Consider the following 27,979-nt stretch of genomic DNA (forward strand, 5'->3'; position numbering starts at 1 on the left):
AAGCAGTATCAGTCTGGGTACCAGCATCAGGTCTGCATTTTTATTACACTGAACACTATATTAATTAATATTAGAACTTAAATCAGGCAGGGCTGGAGTTATCAGGAAGAGGTCTGGATACTGGGGAGGGAGGTAGCTGCTTCTGGCTCCTGCCACTGTGAACCACGATGTCATCATATTCACCCTGAGAACAGAGAAGGACAGCACAGGTGTGAGGAGAGGATGGCACAGGTGTGAGGAGGATGGCACAGGTGTGAGGAGGATGGCACAGGTGTGAGGAGAGGATGGCACAGGTGTGAGGAGAGAATGGCACAGGTGTGAGGACGGCGGCACAGGTGTGAGGAGAAGACGGCACAGGTGTGAGGAGAGGACGGCACAGGTGTGAGGAGAGGACGGCACAGGTGTGAGGAGAGGACGGCACAGGTGTGAGGAGAGGACGGCACAGGTGTGAGGAGAGGGACGGCACAGGTGTGAGGAGAGGACGGCACAGGTGTGAGGAGAGGACGGCACAGGTGTGAAGAGAGGATGGCACAGGTGTGAGGAGGATGGAACAGGTGTGAGGAGAGGATGGCACAGGTGTGAGGAGAGGACGGCACAGGTGTGAAGAGGACGGCACAGGTGTGAGGAAGACGGCACAGGTGTGAGGAGAAGATGGCACAGGTGTGAGGAGAGGACGGCACAGGTGTGAGGAGAGGACGGCACAGGTGTGAAGAGAGGATGGCACAGGTGTGAGGAGGATGGAACAGGTGTGAGGAGAGGATGGCACAGGTGTGAGGAGAGGATGGCACAGGTGTGAAGAGGACGGCACAGGTGTGAGGAGGACGGCACAGGTATGAGGAGAAGATGGCACAGGTATGAGGAGAGGATGGCACAAGTGTGAGGAGAGGATGGCACAGGTGTGAGGAGAGGATGGCACAAGTGTGAGGAGGACAGCACAGGTGTGAGGAGAGGATGGCACAGGAGTGAGGAGGACGGCACAGGTGTGAGGAGAGGATGGCACAGGTGTGAGGAGAGGATGGCACAGGAGTGAGGAGGACGACAGGTGAGGAGAGGACGGCACAGGTGTCAGGTGCCACCACCCTATCCACTGCTCAGGTCACAGCACCTAAGAGTGGGGTGCACCCTGTCCCTCCTTTAACATCTCACTCTCACTGCCACCTTCTACACTACAAGGCTCTTCTCCCCACCCCGTCTGCCGTTTCACCCCCCATCAGCCTCTTTGTGCCACAGCGGGGTGTGTTCTGGCCTGGGCTCTTCACTATGCTCCCCTCACCAGTGCCCGAGGCCTTTCCCCATCATCAGTGTTCTAGACACTGACCAGGGCCACCAGCCTACACCTCACGGTCCCCATCTCTTGCTCCCAGTCGCTCCCCACTCCTGACTCACGCCCTCATCTCGGCTGTCACTGTCACTGTCGCTGCTGCTGCTGCTGCAAGGGCCAAGCTTATCTTCTCCATCCTCGGCTTCGGGGGCTCCATGTGCACGGAGGAGGCGGGCAAGGGCGGGGTTGGGCCGGAGCAGGGCGCTGCCAAGCGGGGTGCGGCCCCCGTACATGCGGGCGGTGGGGTCAGCGCCAGCTTTCAGGAGAAGCTCCAGGACGCTGGCCGACTGGGCTTCTACTGCCAGGTGCAGAGGGGTCCGGCCGCATGTGGGCTCCTGTGGGATGTGCCAGAGAGGTCAGTACGTCTGAAGAGGGGACACTGTCTTCCCTGCACTGGCCCACCGCGGTGGCTCACCGGTTTATTGAGGTCAGCTCCGGCATCCCTGAGCAGCCGGACCATCTCGGCATCTTTGTGGACAACAGCTACATGGAGTGGGGTGTGGCCTGGGGACAGAGCAACTGGTGTCAGATGATAGATTAAGAAACCTCACCATGAGCCGGGCACGCACGCCTTTAATCCCAGCACTCAGGAGGCAGAGGCAGGCGGATCTCTGTGAGTTTGAGACCAGCCTGGTTAACAAAGCAAGTCCAGGACAGCCAGGGCTACACTGAGAAAACCCTGTCTCGACAAACAAAACAAAAAACAAAGAAACCTCAGTTCTGTCATCTTCCTGGGGAAGGACCAGGTGAGCTAAGGATGCCCGGTCTGAGGGCCCGGCTTCTGAAGCCCTTCCTAGGTATGCATACAGTCTCCTAAACGCCAGAAGCCTAAGGCCCGGGTGTCGGCAGCTGGTGGGTACAAGCCTGAGTGCTGCGGCATCTGGGATCTACAGGGGATGACCCTTGAAGAACAGGAGCTTGACTAGCAAGTGCAGTGCTGAGTTCCACCCCCAGCACCATAATAAAATAAAAGAAACACTGACTGTAACAATAAAAGTTCTTAGCCGGGCGGCATAGTGGTGCATGCCTTTAATCTCAGCACTCTGGAGGCAGAGGCAGGTGGATCGCTGTGAGTTCGAGGCCAGCCTGGTCTACAAAGTGAGTCTACAACAGCCAAGGCAACACAGAGAGACCCTGTCTCAAAACACTAAAATTTAAAAAAAAAAAAATAATAATAATAATAATAATAAAAAGTCCTCTGAAGGACCTGGGGCTCTGCACACTGGCTACCAGATGACCTCAGTCTACTGAGAGGTAACCCCTGTACCCTCTGCCCATGGCTGGGAACGCAGGATGGATCCTCTCATCCTGGGTAGGCTGGGCTGGTGGCTTGGGAACAGTTCTGGAAGGAAGGACCTTGCTGGTGGGTAGCCCCAGTCAGCCACTGTGTCCTGGCATATCTGATCTGTGGGTGGCAGGTCTGGGTTACAAGTGGTTTGATGACCAGATCTGGGGGGAGGGACCCTGTATGTCCTTTTTTGGGGGGGGACAGGGTTTTTCTGTGTATCCTTGACTGTCCTGGACCCACTTTGTAGACCAGGAGGCCTTGAACTCACAGCGATAGGCCTGCCTCTGCCTCCCAAGTGCTGGGATTAAAGGCGTGCGCAACCACTGCCTGTCCAAACACTGGGATTATAAGGGCACGCTGCTATGCCCTGAGATGGGACAAGGTGTTTGTCTGAGACAGGGTCTACTGTGACCTAGTCTGGCCTCAAACTGGCGAAGCGTCACCAAGAATGACCTTGTTCGCCCGATCCCTTTTGCTTCCACCTCCCATGTACAACCACGCCGAGGAGGTGCTAGGAATCGAACCCACGGCTCTACGTATGCCAGATGATCACTCCATTGCCTGAGCTCCGTGCGAAGCCAGCAGCTGGGTCTCAAGCTGGGTTAGAAGAGCTGGGAGCCTTGGTGCCCTGGCTCTGGCCGCGAGCTCGCATCCTTCCCGGGGCCCGGGGCCCTCACCCTCATAGTTCTCAGCTTCTAGCTGCAGCTTCCAATCCTCATCGCTCGGCTCCTCTTCGTTCTCTGGGTTGGGTTGGGGGTTCACAGCGACAGGGGCGTGGCTGGCGTCGGGGTTACCGTCCTGGCTCGCAGTGAGGTAGCTATCTGAAACATCCCTTGGGCATCCAGGACGGGGCTGGAGCAGCACGGACGCGCACGCGTGCGCCCTCACCCGGCAGGCCAAGTGTAGCGCGGTGTGGCCCCCTCTCTCGGCCACCAGCACCCCAGCGCCAGCCGCGTACAGCTTCTCAACCGCGGATGCTTCCCCGAGGATGGCTGCGAGGTGCAGGGCTGTCTGCGGGGGTGGCGGGGGGGGGGGGAGGGCAGGGGTTAGGGCCACACTGGTTAGTCAGGACCCGGCTCCTGAGAGCGACCACCCCCCCAGCAGCTCACTTGGCCTAGGTCATTCTGCAGGTCCAGGTACTCGGTGCCGGCAGAGAAGCCCAGGAGGAAGTCCAGGAAGGGCTCGTGCTGGTGTATCACGGCCAAGTGCAGGGCCCTGGGGACACAAGGTCAGTGAACACAGAGCGGTTAGTGTGTATGTGCTGCAAACCGTGCCCACAGTAGGGAGACATTTGGGAGAGCCGGGGGTGGGGGTGGGGGGTGGAGGCAGGAGTTGGTCCAGCAGCGCTGGCTTGGCTGGTGGGCGTTCTGACACGTGACTGGGCCTGCATGAGCTGGGCAGACCTTGGGTTCACTTTCCTCCCGCCTCAGCCTCCCGCGTAGCTCGGCTGACAAACCTGTAGGCCCAGCTACCGACTTTTATTTCACCCGTGTCTGCTATTAGCCAAGTGTAGTAGCGCTATAATTCCAGCACCTGGGGAAGCTGAGGCAGGAGGATTATTAGTTCATGGCCAGATCGGGCTACCTGGTGGGCCCGGGATGAGCCGGGTTAAATATTAAATAGTGAGGGCCGGGCGTGGTGGTTGCGCACGCCTTTCATCCCAGCACTTGGGAGGCAGAGGCAGCGGATCTATGTGAGTTCGAGGTCAGCCTGGTCTACAAAGTGAGTCCAGGACAGCCAAGGATACACAGAGAGACCCTGTCTCGAAAAACAAAAACAAACAAACAAACAAAAAACAAAAAAAAATTGCAAAAACAAAACCCAAAGCATTCAGAGGAAAATAATAAAGGAACAAGGACCAATAAAATAGAAAGTGAAAAATAAGAAAATTAAGGAAACTACACCTGGCCCTTTAAGACTAGTGTTTCTTGTGTTCCACTCATGGGCCAGGCTCTGAGTCACTGGGCAATAACACGAAGGACAAAAACCCCTGGGTACCTTCCCTTACACAGACGGCGCCACAGCTGCCCCTTCTCCCCAGCTTACCTACTAATCAAAATGCCCTGCCTTTTTTTTTTTTTTTTTTTTTTTTTTTGTACCTTTTTTCCCCCCAAGCCAGTCCGCCCAGGCTGTTCTCAGACTAGAGATCCTCCTGCCTCAGCCCCTTGAGCCCTAGGATTACAAGTGTGTACCATCACACTCCGCTAAACTAAAAACGGACACTGGAAGGTTTGGGGAGAAACATACGGTTTTGAATTTTCTGTAGCTCTGGCTGGCCCACAGCTCTCTTTTGTACATCAGGTGGCCTCAAGCTCACGGAGACCCACCTGCCTCTGCCTCCCAAGTGTTGTGCCGCCACACCCAGCAGCTGGATTTCTCAACTGCAGATCAGTGCTCCAAGTGTCCGAGTCCTAGGCTCGGGCCCAAGGACCAGTTTTGGGAAACAAAGTCTGGCTTATACAAGAGTTAAAGGTCAAAGACCACATTTGGAAGGAGGCGAGAGGCCAACCAAGAAGGCGTGGCAAGTAGCGTGCCAACAAAGGTCTGGGGACCCCGCGGTGAAAAGGTTCAGATCCGGCTTGGGGATCCGTGCGTAGGGTGTGGATTCCAGGAGCTCGGGTTTAAGAGTTCAAGAAAGGCGAGACACTTTGACTGCGGGCGAAAGAAATCTAGGTCCTCTCACGGTTTAGTATTTCAGGGTTATGGGGTCAGGAAGTCAGCCCAGCATGGGAAGTCAAGAGTCAGGAGCGAGGAGGTAAGAAGCCACAGGAATCCTAGGCTCACCGGGGGCTCAGGTGGGATCCTGGGGCCCCATCTGGTAATTTAAGGTTTACTCACGTGTCCCCATCCTCAGTGACGTAGCCGAAGACCAGTGGCGCCCACGACAGCTCCGGGCCCAACTCTGCGCCCAGACCTGGTCCTCCGGGAGCCGCTGCGTCGGGACCTAGAGAGCCCAGGCCGCTGTCGCACCATTCATCGGCGTCCGCAGTTTTCCCCAAGCACGCGACCCCGGCCATGGCCCCTGCCACCTCGGGTGGCCCCCTGTGGTCGCCTGCCCGTCGCGGGGCTCTGCCGTGAGCTCCAACGCTTCCGCCCTGCTGGGAATTCCCCCAACACGCCCCCTCACCCACCCAATCAAAATGCGATAAACTGCTGCACCCCGCCCCTGGACCGCAGCAGAACCAATCAGAATAATGAGATGGACACACGCTCGCTGAATTTCCCCACTTTTTTTTTTTTTTTCCAGACGCCCTTTATCAATATGGCCACCGGCGCCCAGGCCTTTTGGGATTTGTAGTTTGGTGCCGAAAGCGGTTACGAGACCGCGTTGCCTGCCGGGAGTTGTAGTTTCCTATCCTATCTCTTCACTTTCGCCACCACCACCACGCGCCTCCCGGTCTTGTCTCCCCTTGCGGTTACGGGACCGCGTTGCCTGCCGGGAGTTGTAGTCCCCCACCCTATCCTATTACTTTCCCCCACCCCGCGCCTCCCGGTCTTGTTTCCCGTGCCGTCACGGGATAGAGCAGTCGGTGACAGCTCCAGTGCGCCCACACCGCTCCTATGGCCCAGCCGGACCGTGAGTCAGGGGCCAGGGTAGGAGGGTCGGACCGCGCCAGGGCCTGACTTTGGGCTGCAGGCCCCGGGGGCCCGAGGGTCCGTAGGCTCCGTGGGGCGGGAGACAAGGGGGCTGCCTGAAGGGAAGTGAGATTCGGAGGGCCGTTGCTAAATGGTCGGTTTTGCTAAGTTGGTGTGTTTCTGGATTGTGAGGTTCTAAGGGTCCGTTTGGCAAGTTCTTACTGTCTGCATTTCTCGCACTTTGGTTGCTGAGGACCCTCGCTGCCAAGGACCAAAGTTGCTACGATCCCGGTTGCTAAGGTTGTGGGGCAACTAACTATGGGACGTTCGGGGCGGGGGGCCTTTTGCTGCCTCTTTCTGTCTCATCCTCTCGGTTCCTGTGCCTCCCCTACCGCCACCACCACCCCAGCCTTCATCTCACCTCCTCTCCCACACTCAGCTCCCAGCAGGTAGTATCCGCACTTAGCCTCTCTTGAAAAACTTCGCTCTCCCCCATTCTCCTGGCTGACACACAACGCTACCATGCCCTGCCTAACTCCGAAGTCTTCCAACGGTCCGGTTTCGCCCGCTTTCTCCTCCTAAACCTAACCCCTCCCTCAGTCTTTTCCCCCTCGCGCATTCCTCCGCTCAGAAGTGTGCCTTTTCCCCATCTCCGACAGTTTTACTGTCATCCCTGACTCCAGGATAGTTAGGTCGGTGGGTCCTCTTGATGCCTCCATCACTGGGAGCGCTTCATCCACTTAACCCTCTGCCTCCCCTTCCCCCCCCCCTCCTCCCCAGCCTCTGACCCTCTGGAGACCCAGGCAGAAAAGGTGCTGGAGGCTCAGGTGAGATTGGGGGAAGGGGTGGAGGGGAAAGAGAGAGACGGACTCCGTTCCACAGTCCACACTGGGGGAGGAGGCAAGGGAAGCCTTTTACCCAAGGCTTGGCTCACGGCCCTGATGCCTAACCCCATCTGGGCATTCCAGCCTCTTGCGGGGAAAGGTGGCTTCTGGGGACTGTACAGCCTCAACCCTCGGTCGCCCTCCTGTATTGTCCTCTTTTCTCCCTGTTGCCCACCCCGTCCTCAATCCCTTCTGAACTTCCTCATTTGTGCTGGGCTTGTTCCCTGAAGTTACAGGTCCCATGGGCTGGGGGCAATGAGCTTATAGGGCTCACTTTAAAAGTAGCAAAGTTGGCCGGTTGGTGGTGGCGCTGGCCTTTGATCCCAGCACTCAGGAGGCAGAGGCAAGCGGATTGCTGTGAGTTCGAGGCCAGCCTGGTCGTTCATCTCCAAAGGGGTCATGACCCACTGGTTGAGAAACACTGTGCTAGACAGCGCCTGCAGCCACCAAATGCCAGCATGCCCATCCTATGAAGTCAGTCCTCAGAGGGAGGCAGGTGCAGAGAAGCTGGGGGGGGGTCAATAGTGCCCCCACATATACACAGCCGAGCTGTGACAGCCTGCTGTGGGTCTCTAGCGGCTTACTTGTCTGGCTCCCAAAGCAAGTCCAGTAATGCCAGACCAAAGAAGTTCCACAGTCAGAAGGGCTTCTCAGGGGCTGTTGTCAATTGCAGCATTATCCAGCCAGGGCCCCGCTAGCAATAGCCCCAGTGGACGTCAGGGGAGGGAGTCAGTGAACTGTGGTTCTTCATACAATGTGTTACTATGGAGCCACAATAAAGAATGGGGGGGGGGGCTGGCGAGATGGCTCCGTGGTTAAGAATGTACCCTGCTATTCCAGAAGATCTGAGCTCCATCCCAGGAACTGCACAGACCGCTCACAAGGGACTGATAATTCCAGTGGCATGGGATCTGACTCCATGGGCACTTTCACACGCCTGCACAAACACTCACACGTGCACATAATTAAGATAAATCTAAAAAGAGGAGGATATGGGTCTGTGAAACAGTGTGTAATATCATACCCTGGCAAGGCCTGTTTCTATAGCACCCGTGCGTAAAAACTCACGCAGAGAAAACACTGGAGTTATTTCTGGTTACCTTTGCTTGGCTCAGGAGGCTGGAAAGGGAGGACGGTATTTTGGAAGCCAGCTTGGGTGAAATAGTAAGACCCGCCTCAAAAAACTAAGGTTGCATAAGCTCTTTACAATTTTTAAAAGTTCGTTTGTTTCATTGGTTTGGTTTGTGGGTAGGGCACACGTGCCACAGTGCACGTATGGTGGCCTGAAGACAGTGTCCTCTCCTCTCACCTTGTGGAGTCCAGAGATCAGATTCAAGTCGTCAGGCTGGGTGGCAAGCACCTTTCCCTGGTCAACCAGCTTACATAATTTTAAAAAAATCAGTAAAAAAGCCAGGCGTCGTAGCGCACACCTTTGATCCCAGCACCTGGGAAGCAGAGGCAGGTGGATCACTGTGAGTTCAAGGCCAGCCTGGTCTACAAAGCGAGTCCAGGACAGCCAAGGCTAACACAGAGAAACCCTGTCTCAAAAAAACAACAAACAAACCAAAAGAAACTGAAAACCAGAAAAGAGTCATTGTAGAGTCAGATGTGGTGGTGACACACCTCTGTAACCCCAGCACTTCAGAAATAAAAATAGATGGGTCCCCTGTCTCGGAAAAAAAAAAAAAAAAGATGGGTCAGGAATTCAAGGTCACACTCAGATACATAGCAAGTTGGAGCCAGCCTGGGCTACCTAGGACCCTGTCACAAAACAACAAAAGAATCTTCTTTTTCTTCTTCTCATCTTCTCGTTGTCGTTTTGAGGAGGTTTTGGTTGGTTGGATGGTTGGGGTTTTTTTTTTTGTTTTTGTTTTTGTTTTTTATTTTTATTTTTTGTCTGTTTTTGTTTTTGTTTTGGGGTTTTGTTTTTTGTTTTTTGTTTGTCTGTTTGTTTGGCTTTTTGAGACAGAGTTTCTCTGTGTAGCCTTGGCTGTCCTCGACTCGCTTTGTGGACCAGGTTGGCCTCGAACTAACAGCGATCCGCCTGCTCAAAAGAGTCTTCTTAGAAAAATAATTTGGAAAGGAGGTTTGGAAGCCGAGTAGGGAAGGGCTGATCAGACTCTTTCTGACATCTCCTGCAAGGCCAGCCCTTGCTCGACACCCACTTGGCATGGGTTTAATGGCAGAAGGTTCTGGAAATCTTGTTATCTAGGCTGTCCATTAAGTGGTGAACATAGACAAAGTCCCCGCCCTTGTGTGGTTGATGTTATGGCGCTTGGTAGATGTTTGTGACTGGGGGGGGGTGGCTGAGAGTAGAAAAGAGAGGGGTGGGCAGCCCTAATCAGGCCATCATGTGCTAGGGAGTAGGAGGATTGGAAACTGAGTCAAGGAAGCCAGAGCAGGACTCCAGGAGAGAGAACAGGTTGAACCAGGTGGAGCTCTGGAGTTGGGAGGGGGCGCAGCAGTAGGATGTCAGGACGCTAGAGACGGGAGGCAGGGCACGGCAGGCAGGTCACAGCAGGCACGGCACGGCAGGCAGGTCACAGCAGGCACGGCACGGCAGGCAGGGCACGGCAGGCAGGGCACGGCAGGCACTCCAAGGAAGGGACGTGAGGCCGCTGTGCATGGGTGCGCCAAGGCCACCATGAAACCGGTTGGAGCAAGGTGGGGTCACCTTGAGAGGTAACGTCTGGTGACAGAGAAGCGACATCACCAGTGACTGGGCTGTGGCGGGTGGCCCAGGGAGGTGGAGAAGGCCAGCTGAGAGGCCCAGGGAGATTCGCAGCTCAACCTCTGGGCTGTGTGTACAAGTAGAGCTCTAGCGGTAGCGGCTGCCTGTCAAACAGGACGCCCTGGCTGCCTTCCCTAGCGCCTTGCCAAGCTGTGAGGGTAAGTGGTTAGCGTGTGGGATGTGATGCCCAACGTCACACCCATAATCCCAGCAGTGGAGGCACAGGGACAAGCAGATCAGAAGTTTAAGGTCATGTAGACGTCATAGCAAGTTTGAGGCCAGCCTGGGCTACATAAAACCCCACCTCCAAAAGCAAGCCAGGCATGGTGGTACAGGCCTTTCGCTCAAAGGTACCCTATGCTGCATAGCAAGTTCTAGGCCAGCCAGGGATATATAGTAAGACCCTGTCAAAAGAAAAAGAGATGGGGCAGGCACGGTGGTGAGCATCTTTAATCGCAGAAGATAGAGCCAGGTAGCTCTTTAGGAGTTTCAGGTCAGCCTGGTGTATATAGCTAGTTCTAGGCCAGCCAGAGAGACCCCATCTGAGGAGTGAGATAAGGCCTAAAATGTCAGTCACATGAGGAGGCCCAGGTGCCTCTCTGCAGGTAACCTATCCCTGATGAGGCCCCTCCCAGTCAGAGCCCTACTCTCTGGGTGTCACCCCACCCCTTCCCCTCCCCTCCCCTTCCCTCCCCTTCCTCCGTAACCCCACTTCTTGGGTTTGGCGATCCCACCTAACCTTTCCAGGATTCAGACTCGGACACTGAGGGAGGAGCCACTGGCGGAGAGGTGAAAAGTAAGTGTGTCCCTGGAGGAGGGCGGGGAGGCGGCCTGGGGTCTGGGACTTTAGTGCAGGGCTCTGGGGGCTACCAGGAGTGATACCCAAAGCCTGTAAGAAAGGATTTGTACTGGAGGCTGCTGCCCATGGGAGACACTGGAACTTGGTGCTGGGAGGATAGTGGGTCCCATGGTTGGGACAAGTCCCTCGGATCCTGGTTCAATGCCCACCTGGCACTGTCTCTCTTGTTGTTGGCCAGTGGAATTCCTACGGGACTTATTCTCCCATGCCCTGGGCTTGGGCTCCCAGAAAGAGCGGCTACTGGACGAGCTGACCATTGAAGGAGTGACCCGCTACATGCAGAGCGAGCGCTGTGAGTCCCCCACTGCTTGGCCCCTTCTCCCACACCTGGCTCCACCTGACTTCATTTGGGGGGGTATGAGTACCGAGAAGACCTGCTGAGTATGGCGGCACACACCTGTAACCCCAACTCTGGGCGGATAGGAAAAGGATTAACATTTCAAGGCTATCCTCAGCAATATTGTGTGTTTGAGGCTAACCTGAGCTATATGGGAGCTTTTCTTTAAAAAAAAAAAACAAAAAACAAAACCAAAAAAACAGAGGAAAGCCAGCTCTCGGGCTGGAGAGATGGCTTAGCAGTTAATAGCACTGGCTGCTTTTCCGAACGCCCTGGCTTGGATTCCCAGGACCCGTGTGGTGGTCCACAGTCATCTGTAACTCCAGTCTTGCGAGATCATACTTACAGCCACAGTGGGCCTCACGCCTGCGTGTGGTGCAGAAGCACTCACCGAGGCAAGGCAGCCATACACTTATAAAGAAACTCAGCTTCTCCAGAAGTTGAGACAAGAGGATCGTGAGTTTGAGAGCAGCCTGGGCTACATAGTAAGACTGTTGGCTCTGAGCGGTGAGCGCGTGGAGCCAGGCGCTTGCACAATGTTCTCAGCCCGACAGGTCTGTGCGTGAGGGTGAAGGAAAGGCTGCTCCACACAGGAGACCAGCCAAGGGTGGGGCAGGGGGAGCCTACGCTGGCCCAGACTGACTCATGTGACTGCCCTGAACCCTCCTCCTCTTGAGTTCCCTGTCTCTGATTACTCAGACCTGAGTCACTGCTAATTATTATTATCTTTTAAATCTACGTATTTATTGGGGAGTGGAACAGGTGCTGAGGATAGAGCCGATCCAGCCCCCCATTCCACACTCCCCTCCCCCCATCCCCTAGCGTGCTAGGCAAGCACGCTACCATCGAGTCGTGGCCCGGGCCCTCTTTTTCCTGTTTTATTTTGAATAGCCTATGAATGCACGCTATAGTCCCAGAAGGTCGGTCCACCCACCTCAGCCTGCAGCATAGCTGGGAGGGAGCATAGGCCCAGGCCCGACTTAGGTCACGTCCCTAGAGAATAAATTACTGTCTTCTGATGGGCCAGGCCTGTGCCCTAGACTGGAAGTGATAATACCTCGGGGTGACTCAGGGCGAGGCCAGGGAAATTTATATATATTACTATGTTAATATATTAGATAGATAGATAGATGCAGATAGATATATCCAACATGCTGGGCACACCTGCAGTCCGAAGCATCTAAAGTCAGAGTCAGCCGGGGCTACATGAAAGACAAGGAAACAGAGCCGGGCAGGGCGGCGCGCGCCTTTCATCCCAGCACTTGGGAGGCAGAGGCAGGCGGATCGCTGTGAGTTCGAGGCCAGCCTGGTCTACAGAGTGAGTCCAGGACAGCCAGGGCTACACAGAGAAACCCTGTCTCGAAAAACCTAAAAAAAAAAAAAAATGGAAATAGAGGCTGAGGCTAGCGGGGAGGGGGGGTCTGGGTTTGATGCCCACCCCCTCACAGAAGCAGCTCAGGGCTTCTGATTCCAGGGTTGGGGAGGCAGCGGCTCCAAGGCAAGCCCCAGACCGCAGGGAGAGAGACCCTGTCTTAAAAAAACAGGACAGGAATCTGCAAGATGGCTCAGCAAGTACAGGCGCTTACTGCCGAGCCTGACGCCTCCGCTGTATCCCTGGACCCACGTGACAGACAGAGAGAAATGGCTTGCACAAGTTATCCTCTGTGAGGGGAAAAACCAGGCAGATGGCCCTGGAGAAATCACCCACACGTGCACACACACACTCACACATGAAGAAATGTCATACACACCAAACACATGGAGAAATGTCATGCACACATACACACATGCACACGGAGAAATGTCACACACATACACATACACGGAGAAATGTCTCACACACACACACACACACATAGAAAAATGTCACACACACAGAGAAATCACATGAGTACACACACATGCGTGCATGCACACACACACAGGGAGATGGCACACACACTCAAAGAAATGTTGCACGCACACATATCTAGAAATGTCACACACACACACACACACACACACATGGGGCATGCACAGAGGTAGACAAGTACAGCAGGACCCGAGCTGTTGAAAGCCCTGGAGTTTCGCTGCGGTGTTTTTACAGGAGTTTGTCTCCTGTAGACGCCAACTAGCTGGGTCACCGTGAAATGTACATTCCTTGCCAACCGACTGAGGTTGAGTCACCAAAGTCTGGGAAGCCAGGCCCTGGCAGCCCTCAGTGGGAACAGTGGGGCTCTGAGGGTGCTGAACAGCCCTTTGTGGGGGCTGTCTGCTCGCCTGCTCCTCTCCCTCCTCAGCAGCCAGGATGGCGGCTGAGCCTCCCTCTCCTGCCACAGGCGGAGCAGCCGCCCCAGAGAGAACCCAGGCGGTGGCCAGGAGGCATTTGTCCGCTTCCCTCCTGCACTCAGGTCTTACGAGGCTCTGGATGCTGGTAAGGGGCTTCAGATAAGTGGTGGTCACCCAGGCCAGGTGCCTCGGGAGCCTCCCCGGCCCTGGTTATTACAGAAGAGCTGCGAGGTCTTTTAGAAGTAAGCCGAACAGAAAGGCTGGGAGTTGGAGGAGCATCTGGCAAGCCTTGCAGGCAGATTTGATACCAGGGCTCTTGAAGGAAGCGTGGTCTTGCTCTGTAGCCGAGGGTGGTCATCCTGTATCGTCTCCTGAGTTTCGGTAATACAGACAGGTACTGGTCACACCCAGGGAGGGGCCAGACCTTTGAATCTAGAATGTGTGGTTCCTCAGTATCAGGGTTCATGATCTCCAGCCAGATTTGGGCCAAGAACACTCTAAAGAAGCTGAGTACATAGACTGTAGCAGCCTTGTCCTGTTTGCTTGCTTGGTTGGTTTCTGTAGGGAAGATAAACCTGGTTTTGTTTTGATCCCAAGTGTGGGATGGGGAAGAGATGTTTACCACTTAGATGTGAGAGGGCAGGATGCTTTTCCACTTAGAAGTCGAACCACTTCATGGGAGACTTGGTTGTTGCCATCTGAAAAACATCCTTGAACAGAATATATATATGAGCCGAAAACAAGGGCCTTGGAGCTTTTGCTGGGACTTGGTGTTTAGCTGTTCATCTCTCCACTTTGAGACGCTTCTGGTTCCGGCAGCAACTTTGGTGGGATTGCTGGTCTGCTGAAATCCTGCTGACTAAGCCAGAGAATTGTTCCTAGGAACTGACACCCAGAAGGTTTTATTCCTGTTTTCCTTAATCTCCTTTTCCCCTTATTTAGGCTAGTTGGGTTGTAAGGGAGGTAGGCTCATTTAGTAAATTCATAAGAAAATTGAGCCTACAGGTTTCGTTCAGTTTGGTTTGTTGGCTTTTTCCAGGGTTTGCCTTGTTACAGCCCTAGCTGACCTGGAACTCGCTTTGTAGTTCAGGCTGGCCTGGAACTCACAGAGGTGGGCTGGCCTCTGTCTCCCAAGGGCTGCAATTAAAGACATGTGCCACCACGCCCACTTTAAAAATTGTGTGTGTTGAGCCGGGCGTGGTGGCGCACGCCTTTAATCCCAGCACTCGGGAGGCAGAGGCAGGCGGATCGCTGTGAGTTTGAGCCAGCCTGGTCTACAAAGTGAGTCCAGGATGGCCAAGGCTACACAGAGAAACCCTGTCTCGAAAAACAAAAAACAACAACAACAAAAAAAAAATTGTGTGTGTTGTACGTAGTAGTGTAGGTGCATGTGTGCCACTGTGTGCCACCGCATGCTTGCCAGAGCATAGCTTTCAGAAGTCATTTTTTTTTTCTCCTTCCCCCATGTTGTTTCTAGGAGTCAAACTCAGGTGGTCAGGTTGGCAGCAACTGCCTTTACCCACTCAGCCATCTCGTCAGCCTGTGGCAGGATTTGGCCAGTGTTCATGCTTGTTGTCCCTTAAACAGAACACCCAGGGGGTGCCCGATTCATGGGGCAACACACTTGTGTCTGCCCATCAGCTGACAGACAGATGCCGGGGCGCTGTGTGGCTGGGCTGCCTGCCAGCCAGCAGCTGAGGCAGGCACAGAGCCCGGCTGTGTGCCTGTGAGTGGATCTAGCCATACACTTCCCTAATAGTAAACCCTGGGAGCAAAGCCCTCATAAGAACACAAACCAGGGGTCTGAGGGAGTTTAATACAGTTGAGGGGGTGGAGCTGCAGCGCGGTTGGTGGGGGTGTTTGCCCAGCACACATGAACCCCAGGAGTCACGTCCCTACACCACACACAAAAACTAGGCATGGCCGGCTCCCAATGCTCAGGAGGTAGAGGCAGGTCGCTGAGTTCTCGTAGTGAGACCCTATCTCAAAGAAAGAAAAGGAGAGCTGGGCATGGAGATGCATGCCTGTAGTACCAAGTTTAAAGTTTGTCTGGGATACATGAGACCCAGTCAAAAAAAATTTTTAAAAAGACACTATTTGTAGCCACTGCCACAGCTCCAGGTGGCTTTGTATGAACCAAGCAGTGCAGTGTACGGGTGTGGATAACATGCTAGAAACTGAAGCCAATCAGCTTCTGTGGCCTGTCACTAAGCTTCCTTTAAATTTTGTAATTTATTTATGCATACATTAGTAGTTCTTCCTCCTCCTCCTCCTCTTCCTCCTCTTGCTTCCTCCTCCTTGTTCATCTCAGTAAAGTAGTCCTGGCTGTCCAGAAATGCATGTAGACCAAGCTGGCCAGGAAGTTACAGAGATCACCTGCCTCTGCCTCCCAAGTGCTGGGGTCAAAGGCGTGCTGCTCAGTTCCTTGTCTCAGATTTTTTAAAAAATTATTTTTAAACAAGCTATGATGGCACAGCGCACACTTTTAATCTCAGCACTTGGGAGGCAGTCAGATAAATCTCTGTAAATTCAAGGCCAGTCTGGTCTACATAGCTAGAGGTAAGCCAGTCACAGCTACATAATGAGACTTTGTACAAGTTATTTGAAATTCTGATTAATTACTAAAACAATTAAAAGGCTTTGGGGAGGGGTGAGACAGTTTCTCTGTGTAGCTCTGGCTGCCCTGGAACTTGTTCCGTACACCAGGCTGACCAGGCTGGCCTCCCAACTCAGAGACCGAACTGCCTCTGCCTCCCAAGTGCTGGAATTAAAGCTGTGTGCCACCACTGCCCTGCCCAAAAGTAATGTTTTAATGTCATACAATATTGTATCCAGAAGATAGGTTGTTACTGTAATTTGGTTTGGGTTGATTTTCCAGGGCTCTAGGCATGGAACTGGAGGCTTCACAGGCCTCCCCAGCCTTCCCCTTGTCCCCCCCTAAGACCGCACCCACTGTTGTCCCCGGTTCCTCACTGTAATGTGGGGTTGCCACACCCTCCTCCCGCTGGCATGTGACCCTGTCACACCATAGGAACTCTCCCTTCCAGGTCGCGGGGTCGTCTGTTTGGTGGGAGCCGGAATCTCCACGTGTAAGTGTCCCCTCCTCCAAGCCCTCGGAGGGAGGGGGTGTCTGGGAAGGGTCTGCGCATGCACGCACTGGGCTAGCACCTCTGACTGCGCGTGCCCTCCCAGCTGCGGGCATCCCTGATTTCCGCACCCCGTCCACTGGCATCTACGCCCTTTTGGAGAAGTTCCACCTTCCCTACCCGGAGGCCATCTTTGACATTAGCTACTTTAAGGTACACTGCTGAGATGGAGGGCGGGGGCGGGGCCCCCAACCCCAGTCCTTCTCTTACCAGGGACACGTGGCCCTCTGTTTCTCTCTCCCACAGAAACATCCAGAACCCTTCTTTGCCCTCGCCAAGGAGGTCTATCCCGGGCAGATCAAGGTGAGGTCGTCTTCTACGGGGGAGACTGGGAAGAGCAGACACGGGAAGGAGGCTCCATATAGGCCTCTCAGACAAGTGTTGCATGATGGGTAGGAGCCCAGCCTCTGGGCCAGCAAGATGGTTCTGTGGGCCAAGGTGCTTGCTAGCAAACCTGGTGGCCTGAGTTCCGTCCCTGGAGCCCTCGTGATCAAAGGAGAGAACCGACTCACACACGTTTACTCTCTGATCTCCACATATGCATTGTGGCAAGTGGGTACCCGCAGGCATATAGGCAGCAGGCAGGCAGGCAGGCAGACAGGCAGGCAAGACAGGCAGTCAGGCAGACAGGCAGGCAAGCAGACAGACAGACAAGCAGGCAGACAGGCAGGCAGAGAGACAGACAGGCAGACAAGACAGGCAGACAGGCAGGCAAGCCGACAGGCAGGCAGGCAAGACAGGCAGACAGGCAGGCAAGACAGGCAGGTAGACAGACACACAGGCAGACAGGCAAGCAGGCAGGCATGTAGGCATGTAGGCAGACAGACAGACAGGCAAGCAGGCAGGCAGCAGGCAGACAGACAGACAGACAGACAGGCAGGCAGACAGCAGGCAGACGGCAGGCAGTAGGCAGGCCGGCAGACACTGTTTTAAAAAGAAAGAAATAAAAGAAAAAAGAAAGCAAGTATATAAGTTCTGGCCAGGTGTGAGAGTGCATGCCCATAATTGTAGCATTTGTGAGGCAGAGACAGGAAACTTTCAAAACTTTCAAATACAAGGCCAGCTGTCTTGAGATGCTGCCTCAAAAGTTAAAAAAAAAAAAAAAAAGCCGGGTGTGGTGGCGCACGCCTTTAATCCCAGCACTTGGGAGGCAGAGGCAGGCGGATCGCTGTGAGTTCGAGGCCAGCCTGGTCTACAAAGTGAGTCCAGGATGGCCAAGGCTACACAGAGAAGCCCTGTCTTGAAAAACAAACAAACAAACAAACAAAAAAGTTAAAAAAAAAAAAAAAAGGAGAAAGAGGTTGCAGGCCTGGTTGGTGTGATCTCCCCTCCGGGTCCCTCCCCTCCTTGCTGTGTGGCTCTGAGCCTCAGCTGTAAGACAGCGCTGCCAAGGGTATCAGAAAGGGTTGGAGCCAGAGCCTGGCTGTGAACCTAATTCTGCAGTTTACCAATTAGTGATGCCAACAGTCCAGCACCACGCCCTCGAGTGGGTCTCCTCATCCGTGTACGGGAGAACGCCACACTCGTCCTCGCTGGGGCTGTGATGGGACCACGGGGCAGAATGGGCATGTGACTAGCGCCATCCCTCCCCTGTGGAAGTGTCCCATGTGTGCGGTTTCCATTAGCGTTGTTATTTCTTCCTCAGCCGACTGTCTGCCACTACTTCATGCGCCTGCTGAAGGAGAAGGGGCTGCTGCTGCGCTGCTACACACAGGTGGGCAGGACGGTGGGCGGCCATGGCTGGTGGGCAGTAGGCTGACGGGGACCCAGGCAGGCACAGGGCCAGCAAGCAGTGACCTTATAGTGAGTGACCTTCAGGGAACCACTTCCTCTTGGCCACAATTTCCCCTTCATAAAATAGGGCCTAGAAACTGGGTAGGTTGCCGGGCGTGGTGGCGCACACCTTTAATCCCAGCACTCGGGAGGCAGAGGCAGGGGGATCGCTGTGAGTTCGAGGCCAGCCTGGTCTACAGAGTGAGTCCATGACAGCCAAAGCTACACAGAGAGACCCTGCCTTAAAAAAAAAGAAAAAGAAAAACTCAAGGCCAGCCTTCAGGATGTGACGCCGTATCTGTAAATTAATTGATGAATCAATTAAAATATAAACTAATAAATATATAAGAATTTTTAAATAAAAAAGCCAGAACAGCTTTAGGCCGTCTCACGTCTGTTGTGAGGTGACAGTGTATTCCATCAGGCCCACCCCACACATACTGCAAAAAGGACTCTGCATCTGAGGGGCACTGTCCATAGCACAGCTACGCCAAGTCAGGAGACTGGGACAATTTTCTAACATGTGACACAGTATCGTCAAGAAGGTTGGCTGCATGTACAGTCCTGAGCCTGGCCTTGGACACTGTGGCCACACTGGAGTGTTTCGAAGGCTGTTCAGGCTGCTGGCTTCTAGATTTTAGTAACCAGAGGGGAAAAAAAGATGTTTGTGCCTTTACCTATTTTGTCGATGTGTTCAAGTTCAGTCTGCTCTGCAGCAGTATACATGTGTGCTGTAAACTGCATCTCGGAACAAACTGGCCGAGCATGGTGGCACACAGCCATAACCTGAGCACCTGGGAGGCCAGCAAAGGAGGGTCATGAGCTCAGTGCCAAGCTGGGATACAGAGTGAAGTCAAGGCCACATTGGCTCCATCGCCAAACACTGCCCGCCTCCCACCCCCACCCCACCAAATTAAAAAAGAAAAACAGTTAGAGCTTGGCTACAAATAGGCTTCTTCAGGCACCCCGGGTAAAGCGCTGCAATGCCAGAAATGGCCAGCAGGGGGAGGGTAAGTTATTTTGGGGCCAGCTTGGTCTTTCCAAGCGCTGCCCAAGCTCAGGGCACTCAAACCCAGAGTCAGTCTCCTTCACAGAGCGGGCTCAGGCCTGGCGCCGGCACCTCCCCTGAAGCCCTGTACTTCCTGCGCGCGGTTGTGTGTCCTCCGTCCCCCTAGCACCCTTGTTTGCTGGTTCTATGACACCAGATGTCCACCCAGGACTGGGCCGCACCAGAGTGAGGCAGAGCAGACATCCCTCCCCTCCTGGTGCTGATAGTCTCACATATATGACAAGAGGGAAGAGTCACCTCGTCGTGTGTCAGGTGGTGCCAAGTGTGGGAACCGTTTACACAGGAGGCGAGTCAGGAAGCCGTGCAAGTTGGAGGCTGGGTGCACAAGGTGGCCCGGGACCTGAGCGCTGGCAGGGACGGAGCCTCCACGCAGAGGCTCAGGATATGGCTGTGTGGACGGACAGGGGCGAGGGAGCCCAGAGAGCGGGCAGAGCGCTGCTGTGGAGGTCCCGCCAGAGCGAGTGAAGGCGGGCCTTGGGTGAGGGCCGGGCGTCTCCCGTGCTGTCCCACCACTGCGGGAAGGGCAGGCGTGGGGAGAGCCGTCTCCCGTGAGCCCCTGGGAGATGGCTACACAGAAGGTGAGGGGCAGCCACACGTGGAGCCTGGGCCGAGCAGGAACGGGACGGCTGTAGAAACAGCTCACGTGTGTCACTCAACAGATGGGGTGAGAAACGGAGGCCCCGACAAAGCCACTGTAGTGAGAGTTCCGGGATCCCGCGCTCTCCTAAAAGACAGACATATTATAAGAATGTGTTTTTGTTTTAACCCCAGGTGTGGGGCGTGGCTGCTTCGCAGCAGCTGACTGTGATATGATTTGCCTCGTGCTTTAGCTGCACCCCGTTCCAACGCCTGGCTTTGTTCGGGGATCTCTTTCTTTCTCTTCCTCCGTGCCCGTTTTTCTCTCCTGTCTAGTGTTAGGGGGTTGAAAGAGAAGAAGAAAAAAGAGCCGACAAAGGCCACCTGTGAGTGAGGGCTGCCCTGGCTGTGGAGGGGGACGGTGTGTGTTTGGTAGTGGGCCCGGACATGTGCAGGCTGGTCACATCTAAGGTGTGTGTGCAGGAGCCACTGCTCTCCCTCCAGGGATGGAACTCAGCTTGTCACCGGGCTTGGTTTCCTCGCTGGCCCCACACACATGCTTTTAAAGGGGATTTGTTTTCACTCTATGCACATGGGTGTTTTGCCTGCATGCGTGTCCTGTACCGTGTGCCTGCAGTGCCCTCGGTGGCCAGGAGAGGGCGCTGTAGACGCGTGCTCTGCCTTGTGGGTGCCCTAAACCACACCTGGGGCTTCCGGGAAAACAACCAGCACTCCCCTGCGGAGCCTCCCCTCCAGCCCACGCACAGACATTTACCAATGACTTATTCTGTGACATTTTTTTTCCTTTTTGTCCTCTTCCCCTCCTCAGTCACTGAGGCACTGACCCACTTTCTGGAACACGCCCGCTCGGCTTCTGAATTGTGCTGACACAGCACCTTTGAAGCTGTGCGGTGCTATTTTCAGCCCCGGACACAGGAACCCATTGTCAGTCAGACGGCTGTCGGTGACCACCGAAGCCACAGAAGGATGGGCCTAGACCTTCCAATCGTATCTGTGAAATTCACAGTACCGAAGGCTTTCTGCATGCCTCTTTCCTCCACTTCTTTTCCTCTTGTTTGGGGACCCATCCATACTCTCACCACGTAGCAGCAGCAGCGCTGTGCTGAGGATTAATCGTTTTCTTTTTGCAGCGGGGTGGGGGCGGGGGTGGGGTGGGCTGGGTAGTGCTGTGATAGGCCCCAGGGTTTCCTGAGTGCTAGGGACGTGTTCTACCACTGAGTCACACCTCCAGCCCCTCCCTGGTGGACTCTAGGCAAAAGCTCTGCTGCTGAGCCATGAGCCCGGGCAGGCCTTGAACTTGCGATCGTTCGGCCCGTCCCACCTTCCTGTAGCTGAGGTGACAGGCTCGTTCTCTCGTCCAGCCCTACTCTGCAGACTCTGGGTAGAGGGCAGCAGTCCTGCCACACATCATCACGAGAGAAACAGTGCTGCCTGCCCGGGCCCCTGTGACGTGCAATGGGACAAGTGTCGGGGGCGTTTTCACCTCAGTTTATGTTCAACTCACAGTGTGTAAGGGAGGGTGCATCTGTAGGGATCGCATCCAACAGGACCCGAGATTTCAGCCATCTCCTGCGACCCTAACCCGTGTTTTCCTGGATGCAGAGGCCTGCCTGGGGCAGCTCTGAGCCCTTCTTTGGTCATTTGCATGTGTATTGCTTACTCTCCAGTGAGGGACTTGGTAGACTGAGTCAGCTACCTAGCAGGGGCAGGAGTCGTGAGTGCGGGGTGTGGTGGTGCACCCCTGGAATCGCAGCACTCTGGCGAGAGAGTTTCACATCTGAAGCAGTCTCAAAAAACAAAACAAAACAAAACACACCCCCCAAAAAGACAAATAAGTCATTGTTATTTTGTGTGTGTATTTTTCAATTTTATTACATCTACTTAGTGTGTGTGCAGAGTTCAGAGGGCAGCTTGAGGGAGATGTTTCCTTGTACCCTGTGGTTTCCGGGCTGTGAGGCTGGTGATAAGCACCATTACTTGCTGAGCCACCTTGTCCGCCCTTTATTGTGGTTTTTCAAGGCAGGTCTCGCTCTTGTCATGCAGGCTTGCCTGGAGCTCACTTTGTAGCTCAGGCTAGCCTCAGATTTGCAGCAACGTAGACCTGTAGGCCTGGTATACCCTGCCCAGCTTTGTTTTATTGTTTATTCGGTTCAGTTTTTGAGGCAAGGTCATGCCATGTAGCTGTGGCTGGCCTGACACTAGCTAGCTGTGTAGTCCCAGCTGACTTTAAACTTAAAGCAATTTGGGGGCTGGAGAGACGGCTCAGAGGTTAAGAGCACCGTCTGCTCTTCCAGAGGTCCTGAGTTCAATTCCCAGCAACCACACGGTGGATCACAACCATCTATAGTGAGATCTGGCGCCCTCTTCTGGTGTGCATGCAGGCAGAGCACTGTGTACATAATAATAAATAAATCTTTAAAAAAAAAAAAACTTAAAGCAGTTCTCCTGCCTCAGCCTCCCAAGTGCAGGGCTTACCCAAAGCCACCGTCACTCCTGGCCAGGTCCATTCCGTTTATGTCGATGCTTGGGCAGAACTGCCACATGCACGCTGCTCAGGTCCCACACGAGAAGGCCACATCTGCGGGGACGCTCGCGAGGTACATTTACCTCAACAAACTTGTGGCGGATGGAGGGAAAGTGTGCGACTCCCTAACAAAAGGGCTTCTCTGAAAAATAGAAGAAGGAAAAAAGACTCAGGTTTGCAGAAGAATGTCACACGGGGCTGATGGCAGCCGTGGGGCTGGCCTTATAGACACTCGAGCCTGGGCATCCCTCAGACAGGCCTGACGGCTAGCTGTTCAGTGGCCCGCCACGTATCCTCCCCCTCCCCTGCTTGTGCCACTGTGGTCCCACTTCCCAGAGCCCTCGAGGGAGGGCTGCTCGGCTTCCTTCTTTTTCTTTTCTTTTCTTTTTTTTTTTTTTTCCCTTTTTCTTTTTTTTTTTTTTTTTGGTTTTTCGAGACAGGGTTTCTCTGTGTAGCCTTGGCTGTCCTGGACTCGCTTTGTAGACCAGGCTGGCCTCGAACTCACAGCAATCCGCCTGTCTCTGCCTCCCGAGTGCTGGGATTAAAGGCGTGCGCCACCACGCCCCAGCTGCGCTGTTCGACTGACTTCCTGACCTTCCCTCCATCTCCCCTCTTCCAGAACGTGGACATGCTGGAGCGAGTGGCGGGGCTGGAGCCCCAGGACGTGGTGGAGGCCCACGGCACCTTCTACACGTCACACTGCATCAGCTCCTCCTGCGGACAGGAGTACGACCTGAGCTGGATGAAAGGTCAGCCTCACCTTGCGCGCTCGCCCGTGCCAGAGCCGGGTCTCCGAGCGGCTGTGCCCCGTGTGGTCCTCTTTGGCTTTTGCTAGTCTGAGTTGCAGTGTTTCCCTTGAGGCTGGGTTTCCCTATGTAGCCCAGGCTGGCCTTGAGCCTGCCCTTCTGCAGAGACTGCAGGCTTGCCCCGTCCTACTCAGCTGTCTTGCTTGTTATGGTAGCTGTAGAAGCCCAGGGATCTGAGGTGGCGGCCAGTATCGCTCCCCTGCCACCCTCTGCCAGGCTGTCATACATGTGAACCAGAGCAAGGCCAGCCACACGTGGACTTGGCGCACACTCGCAGCCACACGTGGACTTGGCGCACACTCACAGCCACACGTGGACTTGGCGCACACTCACAGCCACACGTGGACTTGGCGCACACTCACAGCCTCAGTGGCCACACAGCCGCTGTGAATTCATGAGTGCGTGGCTCTATGTCCTCTGAAGCCTTCACTGTCTTACATGAGAAACACAGGGTGAGCACAGCGACATTGTGAGGACAGCGGTGGAGCCTTCCGCCGGGACAAGGGAGACCTGTGTCTGCATCCAACATGGCACCAATTGCTCCGCGGGTCTACTGAGTACTAGATATGGCCTCATGGACCACGGAATCAGTTCTCTGCTTCCACCATGTGGGGACCGGGAATTGAACTCAAGTTGTCAGCCTGGAGATGGGACCTTCACTATCTGAACCACCTTGCTGGCCCACAATAGTTTACATTTTCTTTTTCTTTTTTTTTTAAACACAGGGTCTCTATTTTTATTAATTTTTTGTTGATTTCAACTGTAGGAGTCGCCTCAGGAGCCATGGTATATGCCCTACTAGTCTATCACTTGGGAGACAGAGGCAGGAGGATCAGAAGTTCAGGGCTAACCTTGGCTACATAGCAACTTCCAGGCCAGGCTGGGCTACATGACAAAAAATTAAAAATGAAAAATAAAAAATTAACAGTCAATGGTCTAAGCCCCATGTAGCTTAGGCCTCCATATTGGACAGTGCAAGAGGAGCTTGTGGAAAGGGAAGCTGAGCTCACGGGTGGCACTGCTGTCACTGTCCCCATTCACGTAAAGACAGAGCATCCTAGAGAAACAGTCCCCGTGCTCCGAGTGCCAGCACCAGCCAGCTCATGGCGGCCGTTGTGCTGTGTCTCTCTGGGAAGCCATTTCTATATTCTTGACACTGACTTCACAAAGCCTCTGGTGTCGTCCCCGCCCCCTGAGATCAGGACAGACAGCTGGGGCCTTTGTGGCAGGACGCCAGCCAGCTGCCCCCAGACTGAGGGATCCTGAGCAGCCCAAGTGTGCCCAGCTGGGTGTGACGGACAATGGACCTCACGCCCTCTATGTCCTTGTGAAACCGCGTCTACCACCCACAGAACAGTGTGTTGTTTGTGCATAAATACCCTCAGTGGCGGCTGGTGAGGCTGCGCTCTGTGAACGGATCCATGAGTGGCCGGGCGGGCAGGCGCCCGGGTGGGTGGGTCCCAGTTCTGTGGCTGCAAGTGACAGATGTGCTGTCAAGATTCCTGACCCAGAAGCAATAAGGAGTGATTGTCACAGAATCCAAGGGTGGGCGGCAGATGGGCTGATGTCTGCTCCACTCCAGGACTATCTGTGTGTCCTGTCCTGACCCTGGCACAGATGGGACTGTCCTCAAGACCCACTAGAAGGGCCTGACTCCGATTCCCCAAACGGGGATCTGGTGGACTTCAAGGGTGCCTGTCAGAGGCACGTGGGGTTCCTCCTGTGTTTAGGCTCTCATTCGCTTGCTGTAGGCTGTGGTACTGGGAGCCACTGCATGGAGGTAAAGGGGACAGTTCTCAAGAAGGAAGCTCCTCTCTGAGAAGCAGGAAAGACATCCCAGGAAATCCCCGAGCAGTAGGGTGCGCTGTTTGTTTTGTGGTACTAGGGATTTGACTAAGGGGTTTGGGCATGCAATGTTAAGTACTCTACCACTGAGCCACACCCCAGCCCCTCACTGGGGGATTCTAGGCAGGGGCTCTACCACTGAGCCACGCCCCAGCCCCTCACTGGGGGATTCTAGGCAGGGGCTCCACCACTGAGCCACGCCCCAGCCCCTCACTGGGGGATTCTAGGCAGGGGCTCCACCACTGAGCCACGCCCCAGCCCCTCACTGGGGGATTCTAGGCAGGGGCTCCACCACTGAGCCACGCCCCAGCCCCTCACTGGGGGATTCTAGGCAGGGGCTCTACCACTGAGCCACACCCCAAGTCCCACAGTGTTGCATCATTGAGCTGCAGCCTTAGCTTTTAGTGGTGTGTGTGTGTTCATGTGTCCATGTCACAGCATGCCTGTGGGTGTCAAAGGACAATCTGCAGGAGTGGTTTCGCTCCTTTTAGCACGTGAGCTCTGGGAACTGAGCTCGGGTCCTCAGGCTTGGCAGCCAATGCTTTACCCTCGGAGCCACTTCCCTTCCCAGTCTCAGTTATTTGCAATGGTCCTGCTGTGTAGACAAGGCTGGTCCCGAACTCACAATCCTCCTGCCGAATTCTTCCCAAAGCGGGCTTAGTGGCATGGACCACGACCACCTTCCAGGGATGCCTTCATGTGTGTGTAGGGAAGGATAAGAGGGCTGCAGCAGCCTTGGGGGCCTCACACCTCCCTCTGTCCCCCTTGGGGGCCTCACACTTCCCTCTGTCCCCCTTGGGGGCCTCATACTTCCCTCTGTCCCCCTTGGGGGCCTCACACTTCCCTCTGTCCCCCTTGGGGGCCTCACACCTCCCTCTCTCCCCTTGGGGGGCCTCACACCTCCCTCTCTCCCCCTTGGGGGCCTCACACCTCCCTCTGTTCCCCTGTTTTCCATGCAGAGAAGGTCTTCTCAGAAGGAGTTCCCAAGTGTGAGAAATGTCAGAGTTTGGTCAAGCCTGGTGAGCCTCAGGGTCTGGGGGTGGGACTGGAGCCTCCCCTCCCCCACCCCCATCCCTCCCCTGTTCCGCACACAGCCCAGATCTGGCCACCCCTGCTACCTGGCCCATCCCCTGCTGTCCTGCAGAGGGTGGCTGTCATCCGCCTCCTCACCACTGTCCCTGTGTCCCCGTCTATTTCTCTCAGATATCGTGTTTTTCGGTGAGACTCTCCCATCACGTTTCTTCTCCTGCATGCAGTCAGTAAGTGTCCACTCACATGGGCTGTGGGGCCGGGAGGGGAGCCAGGGTCAGTAAGTGCCCACCGTGGCTCTGCCCGCACAGCCTGTGGGGCCTGGAGGGGAGCCGGGGACAAAGCCAATGCAGCCCGGGGCGGGGGGGGGGGGGGCGGAGGCAAGTCCTTACTGCTTCCGCCCACAGGATTTCGCAAAGGTGGACCTCCTCATCATCATGGGCACCTCTCTGCAGGTGCAGCCCTTCGCCGCCCTCATCAGCAAGTAGGTCGAGGGGGTTAGGACTGAGGGTGAGCTGGGCACAGGGCACCAGGGCACATCCTGAATCCCAGCTCCCCATTTGCAGGGCACCACTGTCCACCCCGCGGCTGCTCATCAACAAGGAGAAGACGGGCCAGGCGAGTCTGCATCCGCTTCCCTCCCCCTCGCCCTCTGCTCCCTTCCTCATGTCACCACCTCCCGTGGCCCTGGGGACAGGACAGGACAGGACCCACCCTTCAGGATGGAGGATGTGGGAGCCGTGCGCGGGGCCAGCCTGAAACGGCAGGCCTCGGTGTCAGTCTGGATATGTAAACCAGGCGTAGTGGCACACATCGTTAATCCCAGCACTCGGGAGGCAGCCGGGTGGATCTCTGAGTTCGAGGCTAGCCTGGTCTACAAAGAGAGTCCAGGACAGCCAGGGCTACACAGAGAAATGAGACCCTGTCTCAAAAAACCAAAAAGGAAAAGAAAAGAAAAAGCCGGGCGTGATGGTGCACGCTTTTCATCCCAACACTCGGGAGGCAGAGGCAGGTGGATCTCTTGAGTTCGAGGCCAGCCTGGTCTATTGAGCAAATTCCAGGACAGCCAAGGCTACACAGAGAGACCCTGCACAAGCCAGGTCTGGTGGCTTGGGGCTGTGCACACCCTAACTGTCCTCTCCCCGCAGACGGACCCCTTCCTGGGCAGGATGATGGGCTTGGGAAGTGACATGGATTTTGACTCCAAGAAGGCTTACAGGTGAGGCCTGGGCCTGGCTGGGGAAAGCTTGTGAAGGGCAGGCTGAGGTGGGGAAGAAGACAGGGCTGGCCGGGCCTCAGCCGGCGCTCACTGCTGCTCACACTGCAGGGACGTGGCCTGGATAGGCGACTGTGACCAAGGCTGCCTGGCCCTCGCTGACCTCCTGGGATGGAAGGTGAGGAACTGGGCCACCCCAGGCCACCCTGAGCTCAGTCACATGGTATGGATAGACGGTGACCCCTGACTTCCGTGAACTTTGCTCCCTGCAGAAGGAGCTGGAAGACCTTGTCCGGAAGGAGCATGCCCGCATAGACGCACAAGCAGGCCCACAGGCCCCCAACCCCAGCACCACCACCTCCCCGGGAAAGTCCCCACCTCCTGCCAAGACCAGAGAGGGAGAGCAGCACCAGTGACCAGCACCTCCTGAGCCGGCAGCAGAGTCCCAGCCAGCACTGGTCCCCCTAACACGTGGCTTGTGTGGGGCTCAGTATATCCGTCATTCTCTTAACTACTTTCTTTAAACCAGGGGTCCCAACTCAATCCCAGAAAGTTCTAATACACCTGAGGGCTGAGGCCTGTGCAGCCCATCTCTTAACAGCCCGCAGCCTCTAACCACCCAGGGCAAAAAAGCAACCTACCCTAACTTCTAAGTACTCCTGGAGGTCAGGTTACCCCCCCCCCCAATTCCTAATGGTGCCAGAGTAACG

General features: G+C 55.1%; 2 protein-coding genes across 2 annotated transcripts; one reads left to right on the forward strand and one right to left on the reverse strand.

Annotated features, from left to right (window-relative positions):
* Positions 1–27: 27 nt before the first annotated feature.
* On the reverse strand, positions 28–5,719 carry Nfkbib (NFKB inhibitor beta). Its single transcript, XM_051162724.1, has 6 exons — positions 5,448–5,719; positions 3,719–3,824; positions 3,287–3,620; positions 1,737–1,825; positions 1,387–1,656; positions 28–184 (listed from the first exon to the last, which is right to left on the reverse strand). Exons 1-6 carry the CDS (start codon positions 5,624–5,626, stop codon positions 83–85), a joined length of 1,080 nt encoding a protein of 359 aa, XP_051018681.1. The 5' UTR covers positions 5,627–5,719; the 3' UTR covers positions 28–82.
* Sirt2 (sirtuin 2) lies at positions 5,625–27,956 on the forward strand. The gene is made up of 16 exons (XM_051162048.1): positions 5,625–5,683; positions 5,922–6,186; positions 10,548–10,596; positions 10,838–10,951; positions 16,312–16,353; positions 16,457–16,563; positions 16,657–16,713; positions 18,056–18,124; positions 22,993–23,122; positions 25,984–26,043; positions 26,228–26,283; positions 26,461–26,537; positions 26,620–26,671; positions 27,202–27,272; positions 27,381–27,447; positions 27,542–27,956. The coding sequence occupies exons 1-16, from the start codon at positions 5,625–5,627 to the stop codon at positions 27,683–27,685; spliced, it is 1,419 nt and encodes a 472-aa protein (XP_051018005.1). The 3' UTR covers positions 27,686–27,956.
* The last annotated feature ends 23 nt before the right edge of the window (positions 27,957–27,979 follow it).

The sequence above is a fragment of the Acomys russatus genome, chromosome 19 (assembly GCF_903995435.1).
Source record: "Acomys russatus chromosome 19, mAcoRus1.1, whole genome shotgun sequence".
NCBI lineage: Eukaryota > Metazoa > Chordata > Mammalia > Rodentia > Muridae > Acomys > Acomys russatus.